This window comes from Syngnathus scovelli, chromosome 13, assembly GCF_024217435.2.
Source record: "Syngnathus scovelli strain Florida chromosome 13, RoL_Ssco_1.2, whole genome shotgun sequence".
NCBI classification, from domain to species: domain Eukaryota; kingdom Metazoa; phylum Chordata; class Actinopteri; order Syngnathiformes; family Syngnathidae; genus Syngnathus; species Syngnathus scovelli.
This window is the reverse complement of record NC_090859.1, coordinates 4,463,466-4,486,227: the sequence shown is the minus strand read 5'-3', so window position 1 is coordinate 4,486,227 and position 22,762 is coordinate 4,463,466. Positions and strand designations below refer to the sequence as shown.

Genomic DNA, 22,762 nt, shown 5'->3' with positions numbered 1-22,762 from the left:
TCTCCGAGAAGTACTGCTTTAAAGATAAAAATCACAAAATGTATTGCCACCCTATAGTGTCTCAGATATAACCACGCTGTGTCTTGCCTAACGGAATGTTTCTACCAGTAGGAGGAAAATTAATTCCTTGAGAATGTAACGTTATGCTACTAAATCATTCTTTAACTCTTTGGATCATTATTTACCGGACTGTTTTGTTGCCATATCCTTTTCTGTGGGAACAGAGGCGGAGACTTACTGGAAAACGCTCCATGAAAAGTGCAATCTTAAACGTGCGATTGGCCAAAGGTATTGACAGACAGTAATAATGACGAATCAGAAACCACGGCGATCGGGCTTCGAACAGATCCATATACTACCAGAGCCTCTGCGATCATATGTAGTTTGTCCCTACGTAACTTGTGAGATCTAATGGGGCTTACGACACCATGTTTCCTTGACGGGAAATGGGTGGTCCTAGTACGGCCAGTAGCGCAGACCTGAACTCAAAGATGGGACGTTCACAACTTGTTTTAATAATTTTTCGACTCAAATAACGTTAATGAGATAGTAAGATCGTACATGGACTAATACTGACACAATTTAGGTAAGTACTACCTTTTTTCCCTGTCCGGCCGTGAAGACAATATGGCGCTAACGGGTTGGTGGGGTGAGGTGATTACACAAAATCAACATTTATGTTTCTGTCAGTGGTGGCTCCTTTCGGCTTTTCACCTCAGGGGTCGCCACAGTGAAACATCCGGTTTTTGTCCAGATGGTTCGCAAGAGAAGTATTTTTTGGCACACTTTTTACGACGATGCCCTTCCTGACGCATTTGCCGGAGCTTGGGACTCGGGGAGACCCCTAATGGCTGCATATGGTTCCCTGACCGGGAATCGGCTCAGGCCGCGGCGTTGGACCATCAGGGATTAATATCACGTTAAAAAATAAATGAGTACGAACGTATAACATTATACGTGTATTATAAATTGTCAGGGCTGAAGTTATGACGTCTCTCTATACGTCTCTGTATATACGTAGTCGCAGAAGCGGTAAATGTTGGAAGGCGTCAACATTCTGCAAATTAAATGTCTGACCATTTTTCTTCACAGCCCATTATGACCATGGTGTCGGCAAGAATGCTCCAGCTATTTGTGCTTGCATTTTTGGCTTCGGCTTCGGCTTCGTCCTCAGCAGGTCTGTACAGTTTATGTTTTTAAGTGCCGTTTACGTCAATCTTGCTGTGTGGTCCACATTGTGAAAATGTGTAAAATAAAACCCGATTCTTTGCAATTTGGAACATTAAAATTTGTGGACTGAACTTTCAACCAGTTTGTGTAGAAAATTAACTTTCCAATCACTGTTAACCGGAGTGTTTTTTATTATTTTTTAAACATGTTCAATAAATACCAGCTCAGTGGGCTAGTGGTAGAGTGTCCACCCTGAGACTGGAAGGTCGTGAGTTCAAACCCCGCCCGAGTCATACTAAAGACTATAAAAATGGGACCCATTGCCTCCCTGCTTGGCACTCAGCATTAAGGGTTGGCATTGGGGGGTTAGATCACCAAATGATTCCCGAGCGCGGCACTGCTGCTGCTCACGCCTCCCCTCTCCCCCAAGGGATGGATCAAAATCACACGGGGATGGGTTAAATGCAGTGGACAAATTTCACCACACCCAGATGTGTGTGTGACGATCATTGGGACTTTAACTTTTAACTTAACTTAAATGCTGTTCCAACTTCAAGAACATAATCGGTGTTTTAATATTTGAACAAAATCCCAAATTCCCAACACTGTTAACCGGAGTGTTTTTTTTAAACATGTTTAATAAATCCTGTTCTAACTTCAAAAACATAATTGTGTAAATAATCATGATTTTAATATTGTACAAAATAATCGTGATAATGATTTTATCCATAATTGAGCAGCCGTAGGTAGTTATCATACATCACTAATGTGTTTGTTTGAAGTGTAAAATGCAAGTTTTGACTCACGAATTGCAACACAAATCTGCCTATTTTGAGCCTTGTTAGGTACAATAACCATGTATTTCTACTGTTACATTTGAAAAGTGTCCAGAGTGATGCAAACAACTCACAATTATTTATCACAAATTTCAATTTTGATTTCAGTTATTGCTGCCAAGAGTAGGACAACTATATTTTAGTTTCAGGGTACAATTACTTTTTACATAGAGACAGATAGATATGTTATTGGAAGTGTTTTGCATACTGTCAAATTTATTGACTGAATATCACAGTTATAATTTCTATTTCAGAAACTGGAAGACATTTGGTGATAACACCGCAGTCTCCAGTGCTACATATTGGAACTAACTTCACAGCTACATGTGTGATCATTGACACAATTGAAGCCACATCAGATGACCTGTACTGGAATCTTTCCCAGACCATTATCCCAAGAAATCAGTACACTAAGATCAACGAGTCAGCACTTAGTGTCACCATTCCAGTCGAAAATGAGGAGTCAGAATGGTTATTTTGCCGCTGCAAGGAAAAGTCTTCCTATGTTTTCATAAACAAGGGCAAATTTGTTAATGCGATCCTCCTAAGTAAAGTCTGTAAGTAAACATTTTAACTCGTATGACATTCAGAAAACAGGTGCATTAATCAACATTCTTACTAAGAAAATATTTGAGTTGACTTCCAATTCTAATTGTCTTCTAAGTGTTGCAGTTCCTAAATCTAATATTTACTCTTCATTAATAGAAAGAACCTTCCTTTTTTTCTCTTTTCTTCTTTTCACTTGTAAAACCATTATTCCAAGTGGTCTAAAGTTTAGATCAATACAAACAGACACAAAACACCAGAAACAGAAATGTACCTTGTGAAATAAAAACTTGTGTAGTACTACTAAATGGCCCTTTCAAGCGTCCTACCAACCACAGATCTTTTAAATTGTAAGGGTCTGAAGCTCTGAACCAATATTTAAGATCTTTGATTTGAAAACCTGTCCTCGGGCCAAGATCGTTATGATCACATAAGTGCAGACCAGTATTTTTTGTTACCTGAATACCTTCATTTCAAGTTCTCCTCTGACTTTCAGTGATTATTATAAATGTTCTATGCTGTATACACATCCTGTATATTAGAACCGCGATGTTCAGTTTATTATAGTTTCATAGTTACAGAATGCATGGATTCCTCAAATGCAAATACAGCCCCTTTACCTTTGACTTGTGCTTTTTTTACTATACCAATTTTAGACCCTCCAGAGAAACCTAAGAATGTGACCTGTATTGCAATTCAGGAGGGGCATTATATTTCAAAATACTTCAAATGCTCATGGGAACCAGCAGAACACCAGACCAAGAAAATGCCAACAATATATACATTACATGTTGAAGTCATGATGTGAGTATAATTCCCTTGATCCCGTATCAGAAAAAACAGTTTTTTAAAGGTGAACTGTGATTGGTTATGATCTGAAACCTGGCATATGTGACATAAACTGTGCATGCGTGTGTGTGTGCGCGTGTGTGCGTGCATTCTCAGCATCAATCAGGCCTACAACGTGTCAACGGAAGAAAATACTGCTACCGTGACAATGAATAGTTTCCCAAATCATTTGGACCTGGAGATTTGGGTAGTGGCTCACAATGAACTGGGAACTGTAGAGTCTGAACGTCTGAAACAAGAAGCTAACTGGTTTGGTAAGGCCTTGTATAATTATTGTCAGCTCTGCTTTAGCATTAGGGATGACTAATGTTTTGGAAAATCATTTTTCGACATAAAATATTTCCGATTTGATGAATTTTGATATGACATCACTCCTGGATCGTTTCTGACACAGTTGTCACAACTTTATTCTAAAAAGAAAAATATCATATTTTTAAATAAAAAAAAAAGATTTATTTAAAAAATGAACACATGCTAATTATTAGTTTCTATTGAAAATGATTTTAAAAAAAATTACATGTACAAACTGTATCCACAGCCTTTATCATGAAACTCAAGATTCAGGTGCATCATCTTAACACAGTTGCTGATCATCTTTTTGAAATTTTCAACAGATTAATTGGGTGTCCACCTGTGGTAATTAAAATCAGTTGATTGGACATGCTTTACAACAGGGGTCACCAATGCCGCTCCTTAGGGTCCGGTGTCCTGCGTGTTTTCTATGTCTCCCTGCTGCAACACGATTCAAATGGTCAGGCTCATTATCCAGCTTATGAAAACCCTGTTGATTTCTGATCATTAGAATTTGTACACCCCTGTGTACTGAGTCCACAGTTGACCATGAATTCAATTGAAGAAGCTTTTTGTGAGTAGTGTATGTTGATGATGATAGACCAGAGAAAATTAGAAGCATGGCTGCCATTGACTAAAACATTTTCACTTACCTGGGGAAAAATGCGGACTTTTTGACTACCATCACATAGCCCTGTACCAAGACCGATTTAGGATGCAAACTGTCAAAATGTCAAACATAGAGTACCCTGCAATAAACATGTTGGTAAAAGAAAAATCCTAAATACTTTAATATTTTTTATCAAAAGAAGAGAGAACCCCCAAAATATTCTGGGAAAAAAAAATGCTTAAAACCGAAACATTTTAACCTCAATTTAGAGAATAAATATGGATGTCACATATCTGATGTCACATGTAAACATGAAAATGTTTATGATTTAATGTTTACTCTTTCTTTGTCATGCAGCCAAAACAAACCCCCCATCAGATGTTGAAGTCTTTTCAGAAAAGACATTTCCCACATCCCTTCTCATAAACTGGAAACATCCCATACCTAAACTAATGATTGCATTAAAATACCAAATACGGTATTGCCGAAATGGATCTTACAGTTGGATTAATGTAAGTGTTTTTTTATTTATAGAGCCAAGATTAATTGTAAGAGATAAAGGTAACAAAATGACAGATTAGGAAGTTACTATTTATGTTATTTTGTCATTTAGGTACCTGATGTTGATATTGCCAAAGCGACCGAATCTTTTAGACTCCAAAAGCTGCAACCCGACACAGTTTATACAACTCAAGTGCGCTGTAAACAGGTCAACGAGGAATGTGGGTATTGGAGCAACTGGAGTGCCAACGTTACCAAGAAAACATACGAAGATAGTGAGTATCATGGGCGATTCTTAAGAAAATACAGTAATACCCATTGCTGGCAGCAAACCTTTCTGTACAGACAGAATTACATTATGTGAGACTACATTTCATGTAGTGATTTTCTCAATTAAAGCAAACCATCCATCCATCCATCCATCCATTTTCTGAACCGCTTAGTCCCCACGGGGGTCGCGGGCGTGCTGGAGCCTATCTCAGCCGTCATCGGGCAGTAGGCGGGGGACACCCTGAACCGGTTGCCAGCCAATCGCAGGGCACACAGAGACAAACAACCATTCGCACTCGCACTCACACCTAGGGACAATTTGGAGTGATCAATCGGCCTACCAAGCATGTTTTTTGGATGTGGGAGGAAACCGGAGAACATGCAAACTCCGCACAGGGAGGGCCGGAGGTGGAATCGAACCCGCACCCTCCTAACTGTGAGGCGGACGTGCTACCCAGTGCGTCACCGAGCCGCCCTAACCAATTTGATATAAATCAACGAATAAGATCTTGCTACAACCATTCATTTTTTGCTTTCATTTGTTATAGGACCAACGAGTAAACCGGATTTATGGACGATAATTACTGAAGGTGAATGCATTAATGAGCGTCAAGTGAAGTTTATATGTAAGGTAAGTTCCATAATATAATTCACCTAAAGCCCAAGTACACACAGCCCTGTCACTAAGGTCTTACAAGGTTTCAAAATGCACTGTTGAACGTACGTTAGTTATAAAGGAAAGTTGACTGTTCTAGATTCTGTTTGTCTAGAAGAGTTGTCTTTCTGTATTTAAATAAATAAACACAAAATGCATGATTGTAGAAATTATTAATCAAAATTCCCCCAAAGGAAGATTTGAAGTTGACTGTACTTAACTGTCAAATCAGTGGGATCTCTTTACAACTGGGATTCACCCTGAAATTATTCTTACATCTGTTACTTACTTTCCCATGACAGAATCCTGTGTTTTCCAATGGAAGGATAATGAGCTACAATATAAAGGTTCAAACACAAAAGGAAAGTGTGATGAGTAGAAATATGTCGTGGGAAAATATTCCTGTCAAGGCTAACACCTTCCCTCGCCTGAAGTTCACTGTCTTAAAACAGATGACTCTGCTGGACAATATGAATGCTCAAGTGTATGTCAGTGCCATCAATTCTGTGGGGAAGTCTCCTCAGGCATCACTCGGTATCCCAGAGAAAGCACATGGTAGGTGTGCCGCACTAGAGTATTTCAGCAAATCTCTATTACATTTCAGTGAAATATAAAGGCAAAAACATAAATATTGTGATACTGTATAGTCCTCTGTCAACTGGTACTGAATGCTGTAATTTCTGGACTATAAACCGCACCTGATTATAAGATGCACCAGCTAAAATTCGAGGAAAATCTTGTTTTGTTCATATAAGAGCCGCACCGGACTATAGGCCGCAGGTGTTTTAATGTTTAATTTTCATTTGTAAGAGAATATACACAAAGAGGATTGTCAGGAAAGAGATGGCTCTTTGGTGACACATACCTCTTATTAACATATATGACAACATGACACAGATGAAGGAGCTCTGCAAACATACAAACATGAATAAATCTCAGCAACGACCATAATAAACTTAATGTGCAGGGATCACTAGCAACACACAACTACTAATAAAAAAAATGGGACTACATACAGGGGTAAAGTTGCCAATGCAATATGAGCTACACGTAAAGCTCCGGAGAAGACATGACCCATGAAAAAAAAATACTGGAAATGGTGGCAACAAAATGTCATCAACAATAGTCAGTGCCCCTCTAGTGGCCGGGGGAAACCTCTACAGTACATGCAGCAGCTCTGTTTCCTTCATTAAGACCCAAATGGACTGCCTTTAACTTAAAAGCGGTATCATATGCATTTCTTTTGTCCCCCATAATGAGGGTTTGTGTATAAAAGCTTCCTTTCTCCAATAATGTCCGTCTTGATCTCGTTCTGTCTCTTGTGTTTGTCAACTGTGCGGCACTATTTGCCTGGACATGCGATCAACACACCAATCTTCTCCCCAGTGACAGTGTGTCTGGTCAAATATCCCTCTGCCAAGCAAAGCGGTGCCGCACATGCGGTCCACAACCTTTTTACTAATGAGTGTATAAGTGTATTAGACGTCAAAAAAATCACGAAAAATCCATAGAGACACCGCACCAGACTACAAGCCGCAAGGCAGGGTTCAAAGCTTGTGCAAAATGTAGCGGTTTATAGTCTGGAAAATATGGTGTCTCTACTCAGTATGGTTGTGTGTGCTGCTATTTGCTATGAGCGTAGTAGTGTATTTCAAATCATCTGCAGTCATGTTGTGTCTAATGTCACGTGTTTGCCTGAAATGTCTTAACTGGCAATAGGAAGATTTACTTGATGCTATACATTTCAGATCTCGATCCAGTGCAGGGGCTTAGAGTGCACTCACAAGGTGACCAACTTTTACTCAAATGGAATCATCCCAACAATACAGCTGTTACACAGTATGTCGTGGAGTGGGTTAGTGCTAATGACATGGACTGGCAGAGGGAAAACAAAAGTACCCAACAAACAACCATAAAAGGTAATTTCCTTTTTCACATACCGTATTTTCCGCACCATAAGGCGCTTCAGGTTATAAGGCACAGACTCAATTGCGGGGTCTATTCTGTATTTAATCCATGCATAGGGCGCACCGCATTATAGGGCGCATGCATGCCATGACTTACGATAAACGGAAAATGTCACAGAAGCAAGACAGTGAGTTCGTTGTACTTTATTCTACTATTTAAACTTGTGCTCTACTGTACTCACATTTTGTTAATAGTTCAGGGATGGGAATTTTCCGCGGATTTCCGTGTTTTTTTCCGTCGAAAGTATCATTTTCGTGAATCGTGTAAATCCGTTGATAATTTTTTTTTTCTATATGGGGGGTAGGGAAACGGCCGGCCAGCTGGCCGGGGAACGTTAGCCTTAGCGACTCGCGAGCATTCGCCCGCCCGCCCGCCGCGACGGCATCTTTTGGCCCATCTCAAAACAAAACTAGTTAAGCTGTGAGTACGGAAATCGGCTTGCCTCTGTAAACCTAACTTACTGGCAGCAGTGATGTGACAACATCCGCCTTATTTTCTGCAACATTTTGGCGCTACTTTCGTCACATCATTTCCACTTGTTAACTTAACTTACACGGAGAACTAAGTGTTTTTACACCGCCACAATTTGCGATTGGGTTATTTAGTTAGATAGATCTAGGGCCTACTCAGCAAAAGTTTTCGCGAAAGGTTTGGAGAAAAAAGACAAGGATCGTGCCAGGGAGGTAGACAAGTCGAACGGGATCAAGAACTGCTTCAGATGGCATGGCTTGACAGCGGCGTCATCGTACAACTCGGAACACAGTCCGTAACCACGTGCCTGACGGAACATATCCGTAAAATAGATGTCCCGGGGAAGGATTTGTGTATTCTCTGTCAAGATATGATAAGCTATGGCGGTCGCGGCGCCAGGAACATTAAGGAGCACATCAAAACAAAAAAAACACAAAGCTATGTTTTTACTTTTACAAGCATGTAGATTTAGAAAGTAACATGACATTACATGTAAGCTAATGTTTGGCTATTGTCATGATATTGTTAAAGAATAAATCTTCAATGATATATATAATGACCGTGAGTCGTCACCTTATCGTGGTGGAGGGGTTTGCGTGCCCCTTTGATCCTAGGAGCCATGTTGTCAGGGGCTTCGTGCCCCTGGTAGGGTCACCCATGGCAAATGGGTCCTAGGTGAGGGGCCGGACAAAGCACGGCTCACAAAACCCCATATGATGATTAAGAAAATTGGATCTAGTTTTCCCTCGCCCAGACGCGGGTCACCGGGGCCTCCCTCTGGAGCCAGGCCTGGAGGCGGGGCTCGAAGGCGAGCGTCTGGTGGCCGGGCCTTCGCCCATGGGGCCCGGCCGGGCACAGCCCAAAAAGGAAATGTGGGTCCCACTTCCCATGGGCTCACCACCTGTGGGAGGGGCCAAAGGGGTCGGGTGCAGTGCAAGCTGGGCGGCGGCCAAAGGCAGGGACCTTGCTGGTCTGATCCCCGGCTGCAGAAGCTGGCTCTTGGGACATGGAATGTCACCTCTCTGGCTGGAAATGAGCCCGAGCTGGTGTGTGAGGCAGAAAAGTTCCGACTAGACATAGTCGGACTTGCCTCCACGCACAATTTGGGTTCCGGTACAAGCCCTCTCGAGAAGGGCTGGATTCTCTTCCACTCTGGAGTTGCCCACGGTGAGAGGCGTCGAGCAGGTGTGGGTATACTTATTGCCCCCCCTGGCTGGGCGTCTGCACATTGGGGTTAACCCTAGTGAACGAGAGGGTAGCCTCCCTCCGCCTTCGGGTGGGGGGACGGGTCCCGACTGTTGTTTGTGTCTATGCATCAAACGGCAGCTCAGAGTACCCACCCTTTTTGGAGTCCCTGGAGGAAGTGCTGGAGAGCGCTCCTTCTGGGGACTCCATCGTTCTACTGGGTGACTTCAGTGCTCACGTGGGCAATGACAGTGAGACCTGGAAGAACGTGATTGGGAGGAACGGTCCCCCCGATCTGAACCCAAGCGGTGTTCTATTATTGGACTTCTGTGCTCGACACGAATTTTCTATAATGAACACCATGTTCAAACATAAGGGTGTCCATGTGTGCACTTGGCACCAGGACACCCTAGGCCGCAGTTCGATGATCGACTTTGTAGTCGTGTCATCGGATTTGCGGCCGCATGTTTTGGACACTCGGGCGAAGCTGTCAACTGATGGTGGTGGTGAGTTGGCTCCGATGGTGGGAGAAGATGCCGGTCCGACCTGGCAGACCCAAACGCTCTGTGAGGGTCTGCTGGGAACATCTGGCAGAATCCCCTGTCAGGAAGAGCTTCAACTCCTACCTCCGGCAGAGCTTTTCCCACAGAGGACATTGAGTCAGAGTGGACCATGTTCCGCGCCTCCATTGTTGAGGCGGCCGACCGGAGCTGTTGCCGTAAGGTTGTCAGTGCCTGTCGTGGCGGCAATCCCCGAACCCGCCGGTGGACCCTGGCGGTAAGGGATGCCGTCAAGCTGAAGGAGTCCTATCGGGCCTGCGGGACTCCGGAGGCAGCTGACAGGTACCGAATGGCCAAGCGGAACGCGGCTTCGGCGGTTGCTGAGGCAAAAACGGGCGTGGGAGGAGTTTGGCGAGGCCATGGAGAATGACTTCCGGACGGCTTCGAGGAAATTCTGGTCCACCATCCGGCGTCTCAGGAGGGGGAAGCAGTGCAACGTCAACACTGTTTACAGTGGGGATGGCGTGCTGCTGACCTCGACTCAGGATGTTGTGAGTCGGTGGGGAGAATACTTCGAAGACCTCCTCAATTCCACCTACACACCTTCTATTGTGGAAGCAGGGCCTGGAGACTCCGAGGCGGACTCTCCAATCTCTGGGATCGAAGTCACTGAGGTAGTTAAAAAACTCCTCGGTGGCAAGGCCCCGGGGGTGGATGAGATCTGCCCGGAGTTCTTAAGGGCTCTGGATGTTGTAGGGCTGTCATGGCTGACACACCTCTGCAACATTGCGTGGACATCGGGGACAGTACCTCTGGATTGGCAGACTGGGGTGGTGGTTCCCCTCTTTAAGAAGGGGGACTGGAGGGTGTGTTCCAATTACAGGGGAATCACACTCCTCAGCCTCCCTGGTAAGGTCTATTCAGGGGTGCTGGAGAGGAGGGTCCGTCGGGAGGTCGAACCTCGGATTCAGGAGGAGCAGTGTGGCTTTCGTCCTGGCCGTGTAACAGTGGACCAGCTCTACACCCTCAACAGGATCCTCGAGGGTGCATGGGCGTTCGCCCAACCAGTCCACATGTGTTTTGTGGACTTGGAGAAGGTGTTTGACTGTGTCCCTCGGGAGGTTCTGTGGAGGGTGCTTCGGGAGTACGGGGTGCCGAGCCAACTGATAAGGGCGGTTGGGTCCCTGTATCACTGATGCCAGGGTTTGGTCCGCATTTCTGGCAGTAAGTCGGATCCGTTCCCAGTGAGGGTTGGACTCGGCCAAGGCTGCCCTTTGTCACCGATTCTGTTCATAATTTTTATGGACGGAATTTTTAGGCGCAGCCGCCTCGTTGAGGAGGTCCGGTTTGGGGACCTCAGCATCGCGTCTCTGCTTTTTGCAGACGAAGTGGTGCTGTTGGCTTCTTCAGGCCGTGATCTCCAGCTCTCACTGGAGCGGTTCGCAGCCGAGTGTGAAGCAGTCGGGATGAGGGTCAGCACCTCCAAATCCGGGTCCATGGTCCTTGATCGGAAAAGGGTGGAATGCCCTCTCCGGATCGGGGATGAGACCCTGCCCCAAGTGGAGGAGTTTAAGTATCTTGGGGTCTTGTTCACGAGTGAGGGGAGGATGGAGCGCGAGATCGACAGGCGGATCGGTGCAGCGTCGGCAGTAATGCGGACTCTGTACCGGTCTGTCGTGGTAAAGAGAGAGCTGAGCCAAAAGGCAAATCTCTCAATTTACCGGTTGACCTATGGTCACGAGCTATGGGTCGTGGCCGAAAGAACGAGATCCTGGATACAAGCGGCCGAAATGAGTTTTCTCCGCAGGATGTCCGGGCTCTCCCTTAGAGATAGGGTGAGAAGCTCGGTCATCCGGGAGAGACTCGGAGTAGAGTCGCTACTCCTTCACGTTGAGAGGAGCCAGATGAGGTCTCATCAGGATGCCTCCTGGACGCCTCCCTGGGGAGGTGTTCCGGGCATGTCCCACCGGTAGGAGACCCCGGGAATCACCCAGAACGCGCTGGAGAGACTATGTCTCTCGGCTGGCCTGGGTACGCCTTGGGATCCCCCGGGATGAGCTGGACGAAGTGGCCGGGGAGAAGTCTGGGAGTCCCTCCTGAAGCTGCTGCCCCCGCGACCCGACCCCGGAAGCGGAAGAAGATGGATGGATGGAGATATATATATATATATATATATATATATATATATATAATATATAAAAACGCGCGAGAGAGAGAGAGCGCGAGTGCGAGAGCGTGTGCGAGAGCGCGTGCGAGAGCGTATATGTATATATATATATATATATATATATATATATATATATATATATATCAGGGGAGGCAATGGAGGCCGTGCCTCTCCTGCCATTATGTAAAGGGGAAAAAACTAATTCAATTGTCATATTCATCAAATTTTTTTATAATAAACTTTATAATATAAAGTCATTTTCCTTTTAATTTCAGTAGTTTTGTATCATTTTGAACCAAAATTGCAGAATTTTTATTACGGTAAAACCGAAGACGAGTCGCTAGGACAGACATGGGCAAACTACGGCCCGCGGGCCACATCCGGCCCACGGGGCCGTTTAATCCGGCCCGCCAAACCTGAATAAATTGTATTATTGAACTTTTTTTGGGGTCATTTTCCCTGCAATGACTGTTTCCCCAGTAGATGGGGAACCGCCCGCCCGCGCATTCACTCCCAGAAGCCGTGTCAGAAACCTCGGTGCACACTCACAAGTGCGTGTACGTACTAAGTAGTACGGACCCGGTGCACTCCGCGCTCTATTTCCATTAGTGCCAAATTTCGAGTGTGGGCTGTGACGTCAGCATTCTCGTAATTCGCGCGCTGAGCTTTCAGATACAGTTTTACGTTAATGCCACCCACAAATCTTCCCCTGGAATCCTTCCACTAAAATGAGTGGCCCGAGGAAAAGAAAGGTGGACACTGAGTACCGAGTGTTTTAAAAAAAAAAAGAGAGGACAATTTGGCTCGACCTACGTGTGTGAGCAGACGTTCCGCCACATGAACGTCAACAAAGCCCGTCACAGCTCTAGGTTAACGGACCGACACCTCGGCTCTATCCTAAGAATTACCACAACAAATTTTACTCCAGACCATAATGCACTAGCAAAAAAGGGAGACCAACAATACTATTGATTTCTTTATTACTTTATTTAGAAGTATTCTTTCACTGATTCTTCAAGATGATGTATTTGGTCAGAATGTTTGCCGTTTGATGTGATTTCGCCTCATTAGATAAACATATTTCATAAATCAGACCTGCAGGCGCTGAAGTGATGGAAACTATTATTCATAATAACAGTGTCGTATTTAATGAGAATCACTGATAGTAGTTTTTTGGTGAAATATTTTTTTAATGCTGTTAATAAATGCATTTGTTTTCAAAAAGCTTTTTTTTGAATATCCATGCTTTACTACCTACTAAAAGTACAAACCTTTTATGCAATGACCTTTACATGTCATTTCTATTACTTCACACAGACACTGCATCCATCTGCTCCTGGTTCGGCCCCCCGATCAAAATTTATGACTGGCGGACCGCCAGTCAAAACGTTTGCCCACCCCTGCGCTAGGAGGAGGCAACTTCCTGCCTTGCCTCCTCTGAGGATTGCTTAATCACTATGCTGACAGGCTATGCAGTTATACTGAACTGCTGTCTGTCTCTATGTCGCTGTTTAAGCGTTCAAACACTGTGGCTATATTAACTAATTTCCGTAGTTAAGCTGACCCATATAATATCTAGTGTTTTTTGTCATCTGTCTGTAACATCTTGTTTCTTTAGATGAGCAAAACGGCTTTGAAAAGAGACCCAACGGAGGCAACGAAAAAAAGTTCTCCAGCCTTATGGCAGGGGACGCTCGTGATCCCGGGATCCTTCATGCGCCATCGTGTAGAATAAGTGATCTCCAGTTCAAATTTACAGTGAACAACTGAGGAGCAGTTGTCCATTTATTTCGTTTCACTTTTTTTTTTACCGTTTTTACATTTCGTTTTACAATGGAGGATTACATATCCAAACTCAAACGATTTTCAACTATGGATTTTCGATCGAAGCAGAAGGTCATCAGCAAAGGAAGACCAACTCCGGAGTTAAAAAGTTTGATTCCGACAACGGGACTTCGGAGCAGATTCCATGTGCTTTATTGAGTGTTTTTATGTGTGAAGACTGCTGACATGGGATTTTAATTCAAATAGTTCAAATTAAATAATGAATACGCTACTCTAGAGCAGCGATCCCCAACTTTTTTTGAGACACGGTTAGGTGTCGGGCAAATTTTAATGGGAGGGGGGGACGTCATTACCTCCCCATTCATGAACCTCACTACACGTCACTGATACATATATCAGGGACGTGCAGTCAAAGGAGGCAAGGAAGGCTACGCCACCCCTGCCATCATGAAAAGGGGAAAAGCAAATTCAATTGTTTTTATTATAGAGTCATTTTCCTTTTAATTTCAATAGTTTTGTATCATTTTGAACCAAAATCGCTGAGTTTTTATAGTTATTTTAAAACCAAAGACGATTCGCTCGGAGGAGCCAACTTTCTGTCTAGCCTCCTCTGAGGATTGCGTAATCACACGGCTGCCTATGTTGACAGGCTATGCAGTTAGACAGAACTGCTCTCTGTCTTTATGTCGCTGTTTAAGTGTTCAAACACTGTGGCTAGATTAACACATTTCTGTAGTTAAGCTGATGTATTGAATATCTAGTGTTTTTTGTCATCTGTCTGTAACGTCGTGTTTCTTAAGATGAACAAAACGGCTTTGAAAAGAGACCTTACGGAGGCTACGAAAAAAGGTTCTCCAGCCTTATGGCAGGTGGTGCTAGTGATCCCGGGATGTTTCATGCGCCTACCTGTAGAATAAGAGATCTCCAGTGCAAATTTACAGTACGCAACTGAGCAGTCATCCATTTATTTCGTTTTACATTCGTTTTTTTTTCCCCCCGTTTTTACATTTCGTATTACAATGGAGGATTACATGTCCAAACGATTTTCAACTATGGATTTTTGGTAGAAGCAGGAGGTCATCAGTAACGGAAGAGCAACTTAAAGTTAAAAGGTTTGATTCGGACAACGGGACTTCGGAACGGAGTGGTACGCACGATTGAAAACAAGTTTTTGATTCCATGTGCTTTGAGTGTTTTTATGTGTAAAAACTGCTGATATGAGATTTTAATTAAAACAGTTCAAATTAAATAATGAATAAGCCACACTAGAGCAGCGTTCCCCAACCTTTTTTGTGAGGGGGGGGGGGGGGGTGACGTCAGTGCCTCACCAGTCATGAACCTCACCGCACGTCACTGGTTTGTGGGGTGTGTCTGTGTGATTCTGCAACAGACAGAATGTTAACGCTCAACTTCTGACGTCACACAACCCTCGTAATAATAATAATAGATCGATTTTATATAGCGCTTTTCTAAACACTCAAAGCCGCTTTACATCAAAAATTCACACACACACACACACACACACGCACACACACACACACACCCATCACATTCACACACCCAAAGACTCACTTATGTACACTACACACACCTGCTCTCACATCCTTACGACCAAGCGTGTGCCTATACCCTTTTGCCAGTTTTCCTGTATGCCCCTATGAGCCACAGTGCCTTATAGTTTTTTGCCAATAATTCAGTAAAGCAATCAAAACTGAACCACGTCTTCCCTCCTGTGTTCTGACCGACACCCGGGGTCGAAAAGAGCATAACCATCCGAGCCAACCCTCTATACAGTCCTCAGGCTCCCCAACAATAGCGGTAACAGTTTGCATTATTTTATTGCAATGATTTTCCTTATTCAGATTTGTTTCGAGACTACAGTTACAGTTAGACTTCCCTTTGATGGTTAATGCAGTTATTGCAATTTTGTTCTTTTATCACAGTAGATTGGTTTATTTACATTTCAAAAACCAGAAGCCATTCATTTACAAATATGATTGCACTTTAGTTTACATATTAAAATGTTCAGGTATTAAGATGTGATAGACAGTTTTTGCATGATTTGAATGAGGCATAATAACATGCTTTTTCTCTCAAATATATTGTGATAGTCATTTGTTTCAGATATATAATTAAATTTGGTGTTCGAAAAGTCTTTTTTCAAACTTGAGTCTTGAAAAAGAGGGGGTTGTCTTATAATCAGGGTCGTTTTATATTCGGGCCAATACGGTATGTATCAGATATCTGCCAATGCAATTGCAGTGTAAATGGAGAGATGTTGATCTGTTAGAATCAACCATAGTATCAGAGGCTTAACAGATGAGGAGTGCTGCCAACCAAAGAGTTAAGTTTAAGACACTAAAGCAGGGGTGTGCAAACTTTTTGACTTGCGGGCCGAATTGGGTTCTAAATTTTGACGAGGGGGCTGAACCAGGAGGAGATGGATGTGGTGTTTGTGTGAAGTAATATAAACGACATGTAAAGGTCATTGCATAAAAGGTTTTGGCCTTTAGTAGGTAGTAAAGCATGGATATTCAAAAAAAGCTTTTTGAAAACAAATGCATTCATTAATAGCATTAAATAAAATATTTCACCCAAAAACTACTATCAGTGATTCTCATTAAATACGACACTGTTATTATGAATAACAGTATCCATCACTTCAGCGCCTGCAGGTCAGATTTATAAAAAATGTTTATCTTATGAGGCGAAATCACATCAAACGGCAAACATCCTGACTAAATACATTATCTTCAAGAATCAGTGAAAGAATACATCTAAACAAAGTAATAAAGAAATCAAAACGGCAACACGGTGACGGATAGCTGAAAATCAGAGCAGAGCTTTAACTCACTGTTGGGTCTAAATACGATTTGACATTAAATCACTCGCTGGAATGAAGAGGAGAAGACAACCAGAACAGGTTTACTCGCGAGGAGAACGATAGAGAAAGCAATCTCAGTTACAACCTCCATCAGTTCTGAGTCCTTCCTCCACGTGCCCCTCTTTTTAATGTTATGGTTGCCCTGGTTACAGAGGCGTTGCTACACTAAAGGGAGGGGGGATTGTGTCTGTAGCAACGCTGATTAGCAAAAGAATGTAGTGTGATGTGAATTAGCACTTCGTTGTTGGCTCGTGACCCCCCGCAGAGGCCGTCCCCAGCTGTCCTCCCTCAGTTGGCTGACTCTTCCTCGACCCGGGTCAACAAATACCCTGACGCACGTTGATTGCCGCTTTGCTGTGGAACAAATGCAACTAGATCTTTGCTAACTTTATCTACTTGGTAATTAACACACAATAGTAATAAGTAACTTGTCCTAAACATTTCAACACACATTAAGCAAACGTGAGGTAACCGGTATGCAGTTCCTTAAACAAACATTGAGTAAATATGGGATAACTTTTATGCAACTACTTCTAACTGTATGTAACCTTTAACAAAGAAAAACAGGTCTGATAAACTACAAGCTATGAACCAAACCTACCACTAAATAAAAGGAATGAAGTTCCTGTGAATCAAACAAAGATCATGTTAAGCCCTGCTCATTGTTAGTGAAGGCCTCTTACGGGAACCAAAACACACAGACAACATAAGGACAGGAAGGATACAAATGGCTGACAGGGATCAAAAGACATCCCTATCAAAAAAAAGGAAGAACCTAGATAAAAGGAAAAGATAAACTCGTAAAGGCGAGGCCTCCAGGTCTGGCAGGCCAAAGCTTCACTTAAAATTATTCCAACACTCACAAACACCTGGTGACAGAGGTGAGGAAACGGGAAACACTTCCTTAAAGTCAGCCTTAAAAACTTTAAGTTAAGATTAGTCGAAAACAGGTGGTGCATCAAAAACTTGCCTCTGTACTTGACTTTTGATCCGCAGTTTGTCGGTGAAAAAAGTTTTGCTGAGTCTTCAAAGTAGCTGTCAACCTCTCCGCTGTAGCCGGCCGTTCATGTGTTGACTGCTAGCGTAGTTAGCATTCCTTTGTAGCAAAGTGATGGCTAATATTGTACTCCTTGAATACTGCAACCGTTTCTTGGCATATCAGACAAACCGACATTGATCGGACTTCAGCAAAAAAATATTTTGTCGTCCATTCGTTTTTAAACACTTGGCACTCAGAGTCCACCTTTCTTTTCCTTGGGCCACTCATTTTAATGGAAATATTTCAGGGGAAGGTTTGTTGGTGGCTTTAGCGTAAAACTGTATCTGAAAGCTCAGTGCGCAAATTACGAGAATGCTATCGTCACAGCCCGCACTCAAAATTCGGCACTGATAGAAATTGAGCGCGGAGTGCGCCGGGTCCATACTACTTAGTACGTACAAGCACTTGTGAGTGTACACTGAGCTTTCTGACACGGCTTCCGGGAGTAAATGCACGGGCGGGCGGTTCCCCATCTACTGGGGAAACAGTCATTGCAGGGAAAATGACCCCAAAACATTTTTAATAATACAATTAATCAGGTTTGGCGGGCCGGATTAAACGGACCCGTGGGCCGGATGTGGCCCGCGGGCCGTAGTTTGCCAATATCTGCCCTAAAGTCTAGGATGTGAGTCTACTCTAGGGCCTAGACTCGCACTGTTCACACCCTTGTCACTTTGATGTTGACATTGTAACATATGCATGCAATTATCTCAGCTGTTTGCAAGTAGCTTGGTTTGCCTGAAAACCTCAACCATCATCCCAGTGCCGAAGAAGTCGGCCATCTCTAGCCTGAATGATTACCGACCAGTGGCCCTCACTCCGGTGATCATGAAGTGCTTTGAGAGGCTGGTTCTTCAGCACATCAAGGATTATCTTCCCCCACACCTCGACCCCCACCAGTTTGCATACCGGACCAACAGATCCACAGAGGACGCCATCGCCGTAGCCCTCCATTGTGCGGTGAACCACCTGGAGCAGCAGCAGAGCTATGTCCGGATGCTCTTTGTGGATTACAGTTCGGCATTCAACACCATTCTCCCGGACAGACTCACCACAAAGCTGGACACTCTCGGACTCCCCTCTCTCACATGTGCCTGTATTAATGACTTTCTGACCAACCGACTCCAGGCTGTGAGAGTTGGCTCCCGCCTCTCCTCCACCCGTACGCTGAGCATCGGCTCCCCACAGGGCTGTGTGTTGAGCCCCCTCCTCTTCTGCCTCTACACTCACGATTGCAGACCGGCTCACAACCACAACCGGATTGTCAAGTTCGCCGACGATACCACTGTGGTCGGTCTCATCTCCAATGGCGATGAGGTAGCCTACAGAGAGGAGGTCCTGGAGCTGGTCGACTGGTGCTCTGAGAACAATCTCGCTCTGAACACCAAGAAGACCAACGAGCTCATCATAGACTTCAGAAGGCACAGCCCTGAGCCAACTCCCCTCTTCATCAACGGTGAGCAGGTGGAGAGGGTCCACAGCACCAAGTACCTGGGCGTCCACATCTCTGACCGGATCTCCTGGTCAGAGAACATCACCACCATCGTCAAGAAGGCTCAGCAGCGGTTACACTTCCTGAGAGTCCTCAGGAGGTACAACCTCAACACCGACCTGTTGCTGACCTTCTACCGATCTTCCATTGAGAGTCTACTGACCTACTGCATCGTAGTATGGTTCGGCAGCTCCACCGCCGCTGACAGGGAGAAGCTGCAGAGAGTGGTGAAGGCAGCCCAGAGGATCATCGGCCGCCCTCTCCCCTCCCTTACGGACATCTACACTACCCGCTGCCTCAGCAGGGCTAAGGCCATCTCAGCGGACAGCTCCCACCCTGGCTCCGCCCTGTTTGACCTGTTGCCCTCTGGAAGACGCTACAGGCAAATGAAGACCAGGACAAACAGACTCAAAAATAGTTTCTTTCCCCAAGCCATAGCCGCCCTCAACTCCAGCCGACACTGATGACACTTTCCTCCTGCACTACTACTGCACTTTGTCCGCACTATTGTTTCCGATTATTCATCTACTTTTCTATTAGTCGATTACTTGACTATGTTACTCGTATCTACCTCATGCACTGGATGGAGGTCTCCAATTTCATTGTACTATGTAGAATGACAATAAAGGTTTTCTGATTCTGATTCTGATTATTTACATTTGTAGCTTGGTTTATTTACAATTACATGATTTGAATGAGGCAAAATAACATGCTTTTTCTCTCGAATAAATTGTTATAATCATTTGTTTCAGATGTAATCATTTTTTGTATAAAATTTTAATTTGGTGCTCAAAAAGTCTTCTTTCAAACTTGAATCTTGAAAAAGGGGGTCGTCTTATAATCAGGGTCGTCTTATATTCGGGCCAATACGGTATTTAGTTGTCAATGGTGGCGGAGGTATACGTACAGTCCTCTTATTGCAGGCATGTCAAACATACGGCCCGCGGGCCGGATCCGGCCCATTGGATCATTTAATCCGGCCCGGCATAAATTTCTGAGTATGTCAAAAAAAGAAGCGAGTCTCTAGGTCATTTCTATCACAAGTTATGATTTTTTAAAATAAATACAAACTAAGTGCTCCCTCCAGCCACGGGAGGGCAGTAAATGTGTAAAAGAGCTCACGTCCAGCGGCATTGACACGAGTTAGTACTAAAACCAAACCGTCAATCTTGCTTCACAATTTACCACAAGTTATCGGTCAACACACCCTTCCCAAAATGGCACTGTCAAAACAAAGAAAAGTGGACACGGAGTGCAGTTTTCAAGGAAAAATGGACTGAGCATTATTTATTTACAGAAGTTACTCTGCGCATTTCTCTTGTCTCACAGCTGTTCGTCCGGAGGAACCGGACCGTCCCGATAATGATTTGAAAAAATATAAAGACAACATAACAGATTTTCTGCGAGAGTTTGAGTAGAGGTTTCAGGTATTCAGTGAACTTGAGAACAAATTTGGCTTTTTTCGCTCGCCATTTACAGTGAAGCCTTCTGATATGCCAGCTGACATTCAACTCGAGCTTATTGACTTGCAGTGCGATTCCGCTATGAAGGATAAATTTGGGTCCGTGGGATTGGATACGTTTTATCAATATCTCGTGCCAGGTTACCCCAAATTAACAGCCATGGCTGCAAACGTTCTATCCATGTTTGGGACTACTTATCTTTGTGAACAGGTTTTCTCCGTAATGAACAATAATAAAACAAAGCAGCACTCAAGGTTAACAAATAAACACTTGAATGATATTGTTAAATGTGCTGCTACTCAGGATTTGACACCCAATATTGATACACTTGTGAAGGCAAAAAGATCCCAAGTTTCAGGAGCCAGCAGCAGCAAGTAGACTGCAGGAGTGCAGTGAAAGAGAAAAAAATGTGATGACACAAAATTTGTTTGCACTCATTAATACAGATCATTAAAAATAAGATTAATCTGGTTTCATACTAAAGACAGTTAATATTGTGCAGTATATTCTCAGCTTCAGTAGGCCCAGCCTAGTAGTTTGATCGGATGTAGTATAAGCATGCACTGCTATAACTTTTATTTTGTATTTCTTTTTTTATTTATTTCAAGGCAGTACGACAATTAAGGCGAGAATATTTTTTTCATAGCTCCCACTTGAGTTTGTTAAGTGTGGTGAGTTGGTTCAGGTGTAAAACTGCATTCACTTCATTGTTAAAATAAACCAGTGAACCATGAAATCATTTTTTTTTTTCATTGTTTGTGAAAAAAATGTGTTGTGCTTAGAAAAGATTCCTTGTCATCCGTGATTATAATATGTAGGGTAGGCTACAAATGTAGGCTGAATGATAAAGCATAGTACTGAAAAACAAAGCAAAATATTTGGAGTTGACATTCTTTTACTGATCCAGCCCACCTGAGAACAGAAAGTCCGGCCCCAGAGCCAAACTGAGTTTGACATGCCTGTCTTATTGGGTTACCGCCCCAGTCTATGTAAAATGTAATGTCCTCTGATTGATTCATCAGGTCTACATATTCTTCTTCTTCTCATCCGTTCAGTCGTGTCCGACCCTTGGATACGCCTGTTGTTCATGGCTTCTTTCAGTTGCTCGATGCTCATTCTTTCTTGATGGTGTCTAGCCAATGGGTTTTCGGTCTTCCTTGCTTCCTTTTGCCACTAACTATTCCCAGTAGCATCTCCTTTTCCAAAGAATTGGCCCTCATCACGTGCCCAAAATACGTAAGCCTCTGCCTCGTGATCTTGCCCTCCAGGGAGATATCTGTGCTGATGCGCTCCAGAACAGCTTTGTTGCTGACCCTAGCTGTCCACGCAATCCGTAGAAGTCTTCTCCAACACTATATGTTGCAATTGGGAACATGATGGCTATGATCAGCCTTCGTTTGGTCGTGATTGAGATGTCCTTTCTGTTAGCGTGGTGTTCACTCTAACTTATTTGCAAGAACCACACGGGAGACAGTATGCCCTTTAAGCACTTGCAAGTGGAGAAATCGTTCGGCACTGTGAATACAGCAACATTCGAACGAAGTCTGACTTTGGATTCTTGCAAGATCAAATTTATTGAGAACAAGCAGGGTGGGGGTGACAGATTTGATGAAACCCCCGGCGTCTGGTGAGATCAGAGCAGGGGGTGTTTTACGATCTAATGTAAACAAAAACTGGTGGAGCATTTTAGATAACTAAGCAAGAATGTTTCCACACTATTTGGAAAGTTTCAACAACTGAATGGTTAAACTTCCCAGAATCAAGGAAAGCTGAAAGATTTAAACAAAGTTAATAATTGTAGTCTACATTCCAACAAAATCATACGATCAAGATCATTTGTCAACCCTAACACTTTCATACTTCCATACTTGGTTCATGGTTACCATGGCCGTACGCCCCAGCGCTAATCGACGCTTGATCTCTGCTGTCGAGCCTCCATTGCGATTGATACGTGACCGAAGGAGTACAAAGCTATTAACCACTTCTGTTTCCTCATTATTGATCATTATGTGATTATGTTACATATTACATATTACGTTCCTGTGTGACGGTAGCCACACAACATTTACATAAATCAATG

General features: G+C 43.7%; 1 protein-coding gene across 2 annotated transcripts in view; it reads left to right on the top strand.

The window, feature by feature from the left end:
• Positions 1-363: 363 nt before the first annotated feature.
• The window catches only part of il6st (interleukin 6 cytokine family signal transduce), a 36,229-nt gene continuing 13,830 nt past the window's right edge, over positions 364-22,762 (top strand). The window contains exons 1-10 of one of the 2 annotated variants that reach the window (XM_049738450.2): positions 364-586; positions 1,093-1,177; positions 2,261-2,563; positions 3,209-3,356; positions 3,498-3,655; positions 4,660-4,814; positions 4,916-5,078; positions 5,622-5,704; positions 6,031-6,283; positions 7,477-7,647. In XM_049738450.2, the coding sequence (XP_049594407.1) occupies positions 1,099-1,177; positions 2,261-2,563; positions 3,209-3,356; positions 3,498-3,655; positions 4,660-4,814; positions 4,916-5,078; positions 5,622-5,704; positions 6,031-6,283; positions 7,477-7,647 (1,513 nt within the window). In that variant the 5' untranslated portion in view covers positions 364-586; positions 1,093-1,098. The remainder of the gene's footprint in view (positions 587-1,092; positions 1,178-2,260; positions 2,564-3,208; positions 3,357-3,497; positions 3,656-4,659; positions 4,815-4,915; positions 5,079-5,621; positions 5,705-6,030; positions 6,284-7,476; positions 7,648-22,762) is intronic. The other variant, XM_049738451.2, reaches the window with a different exon arrangement.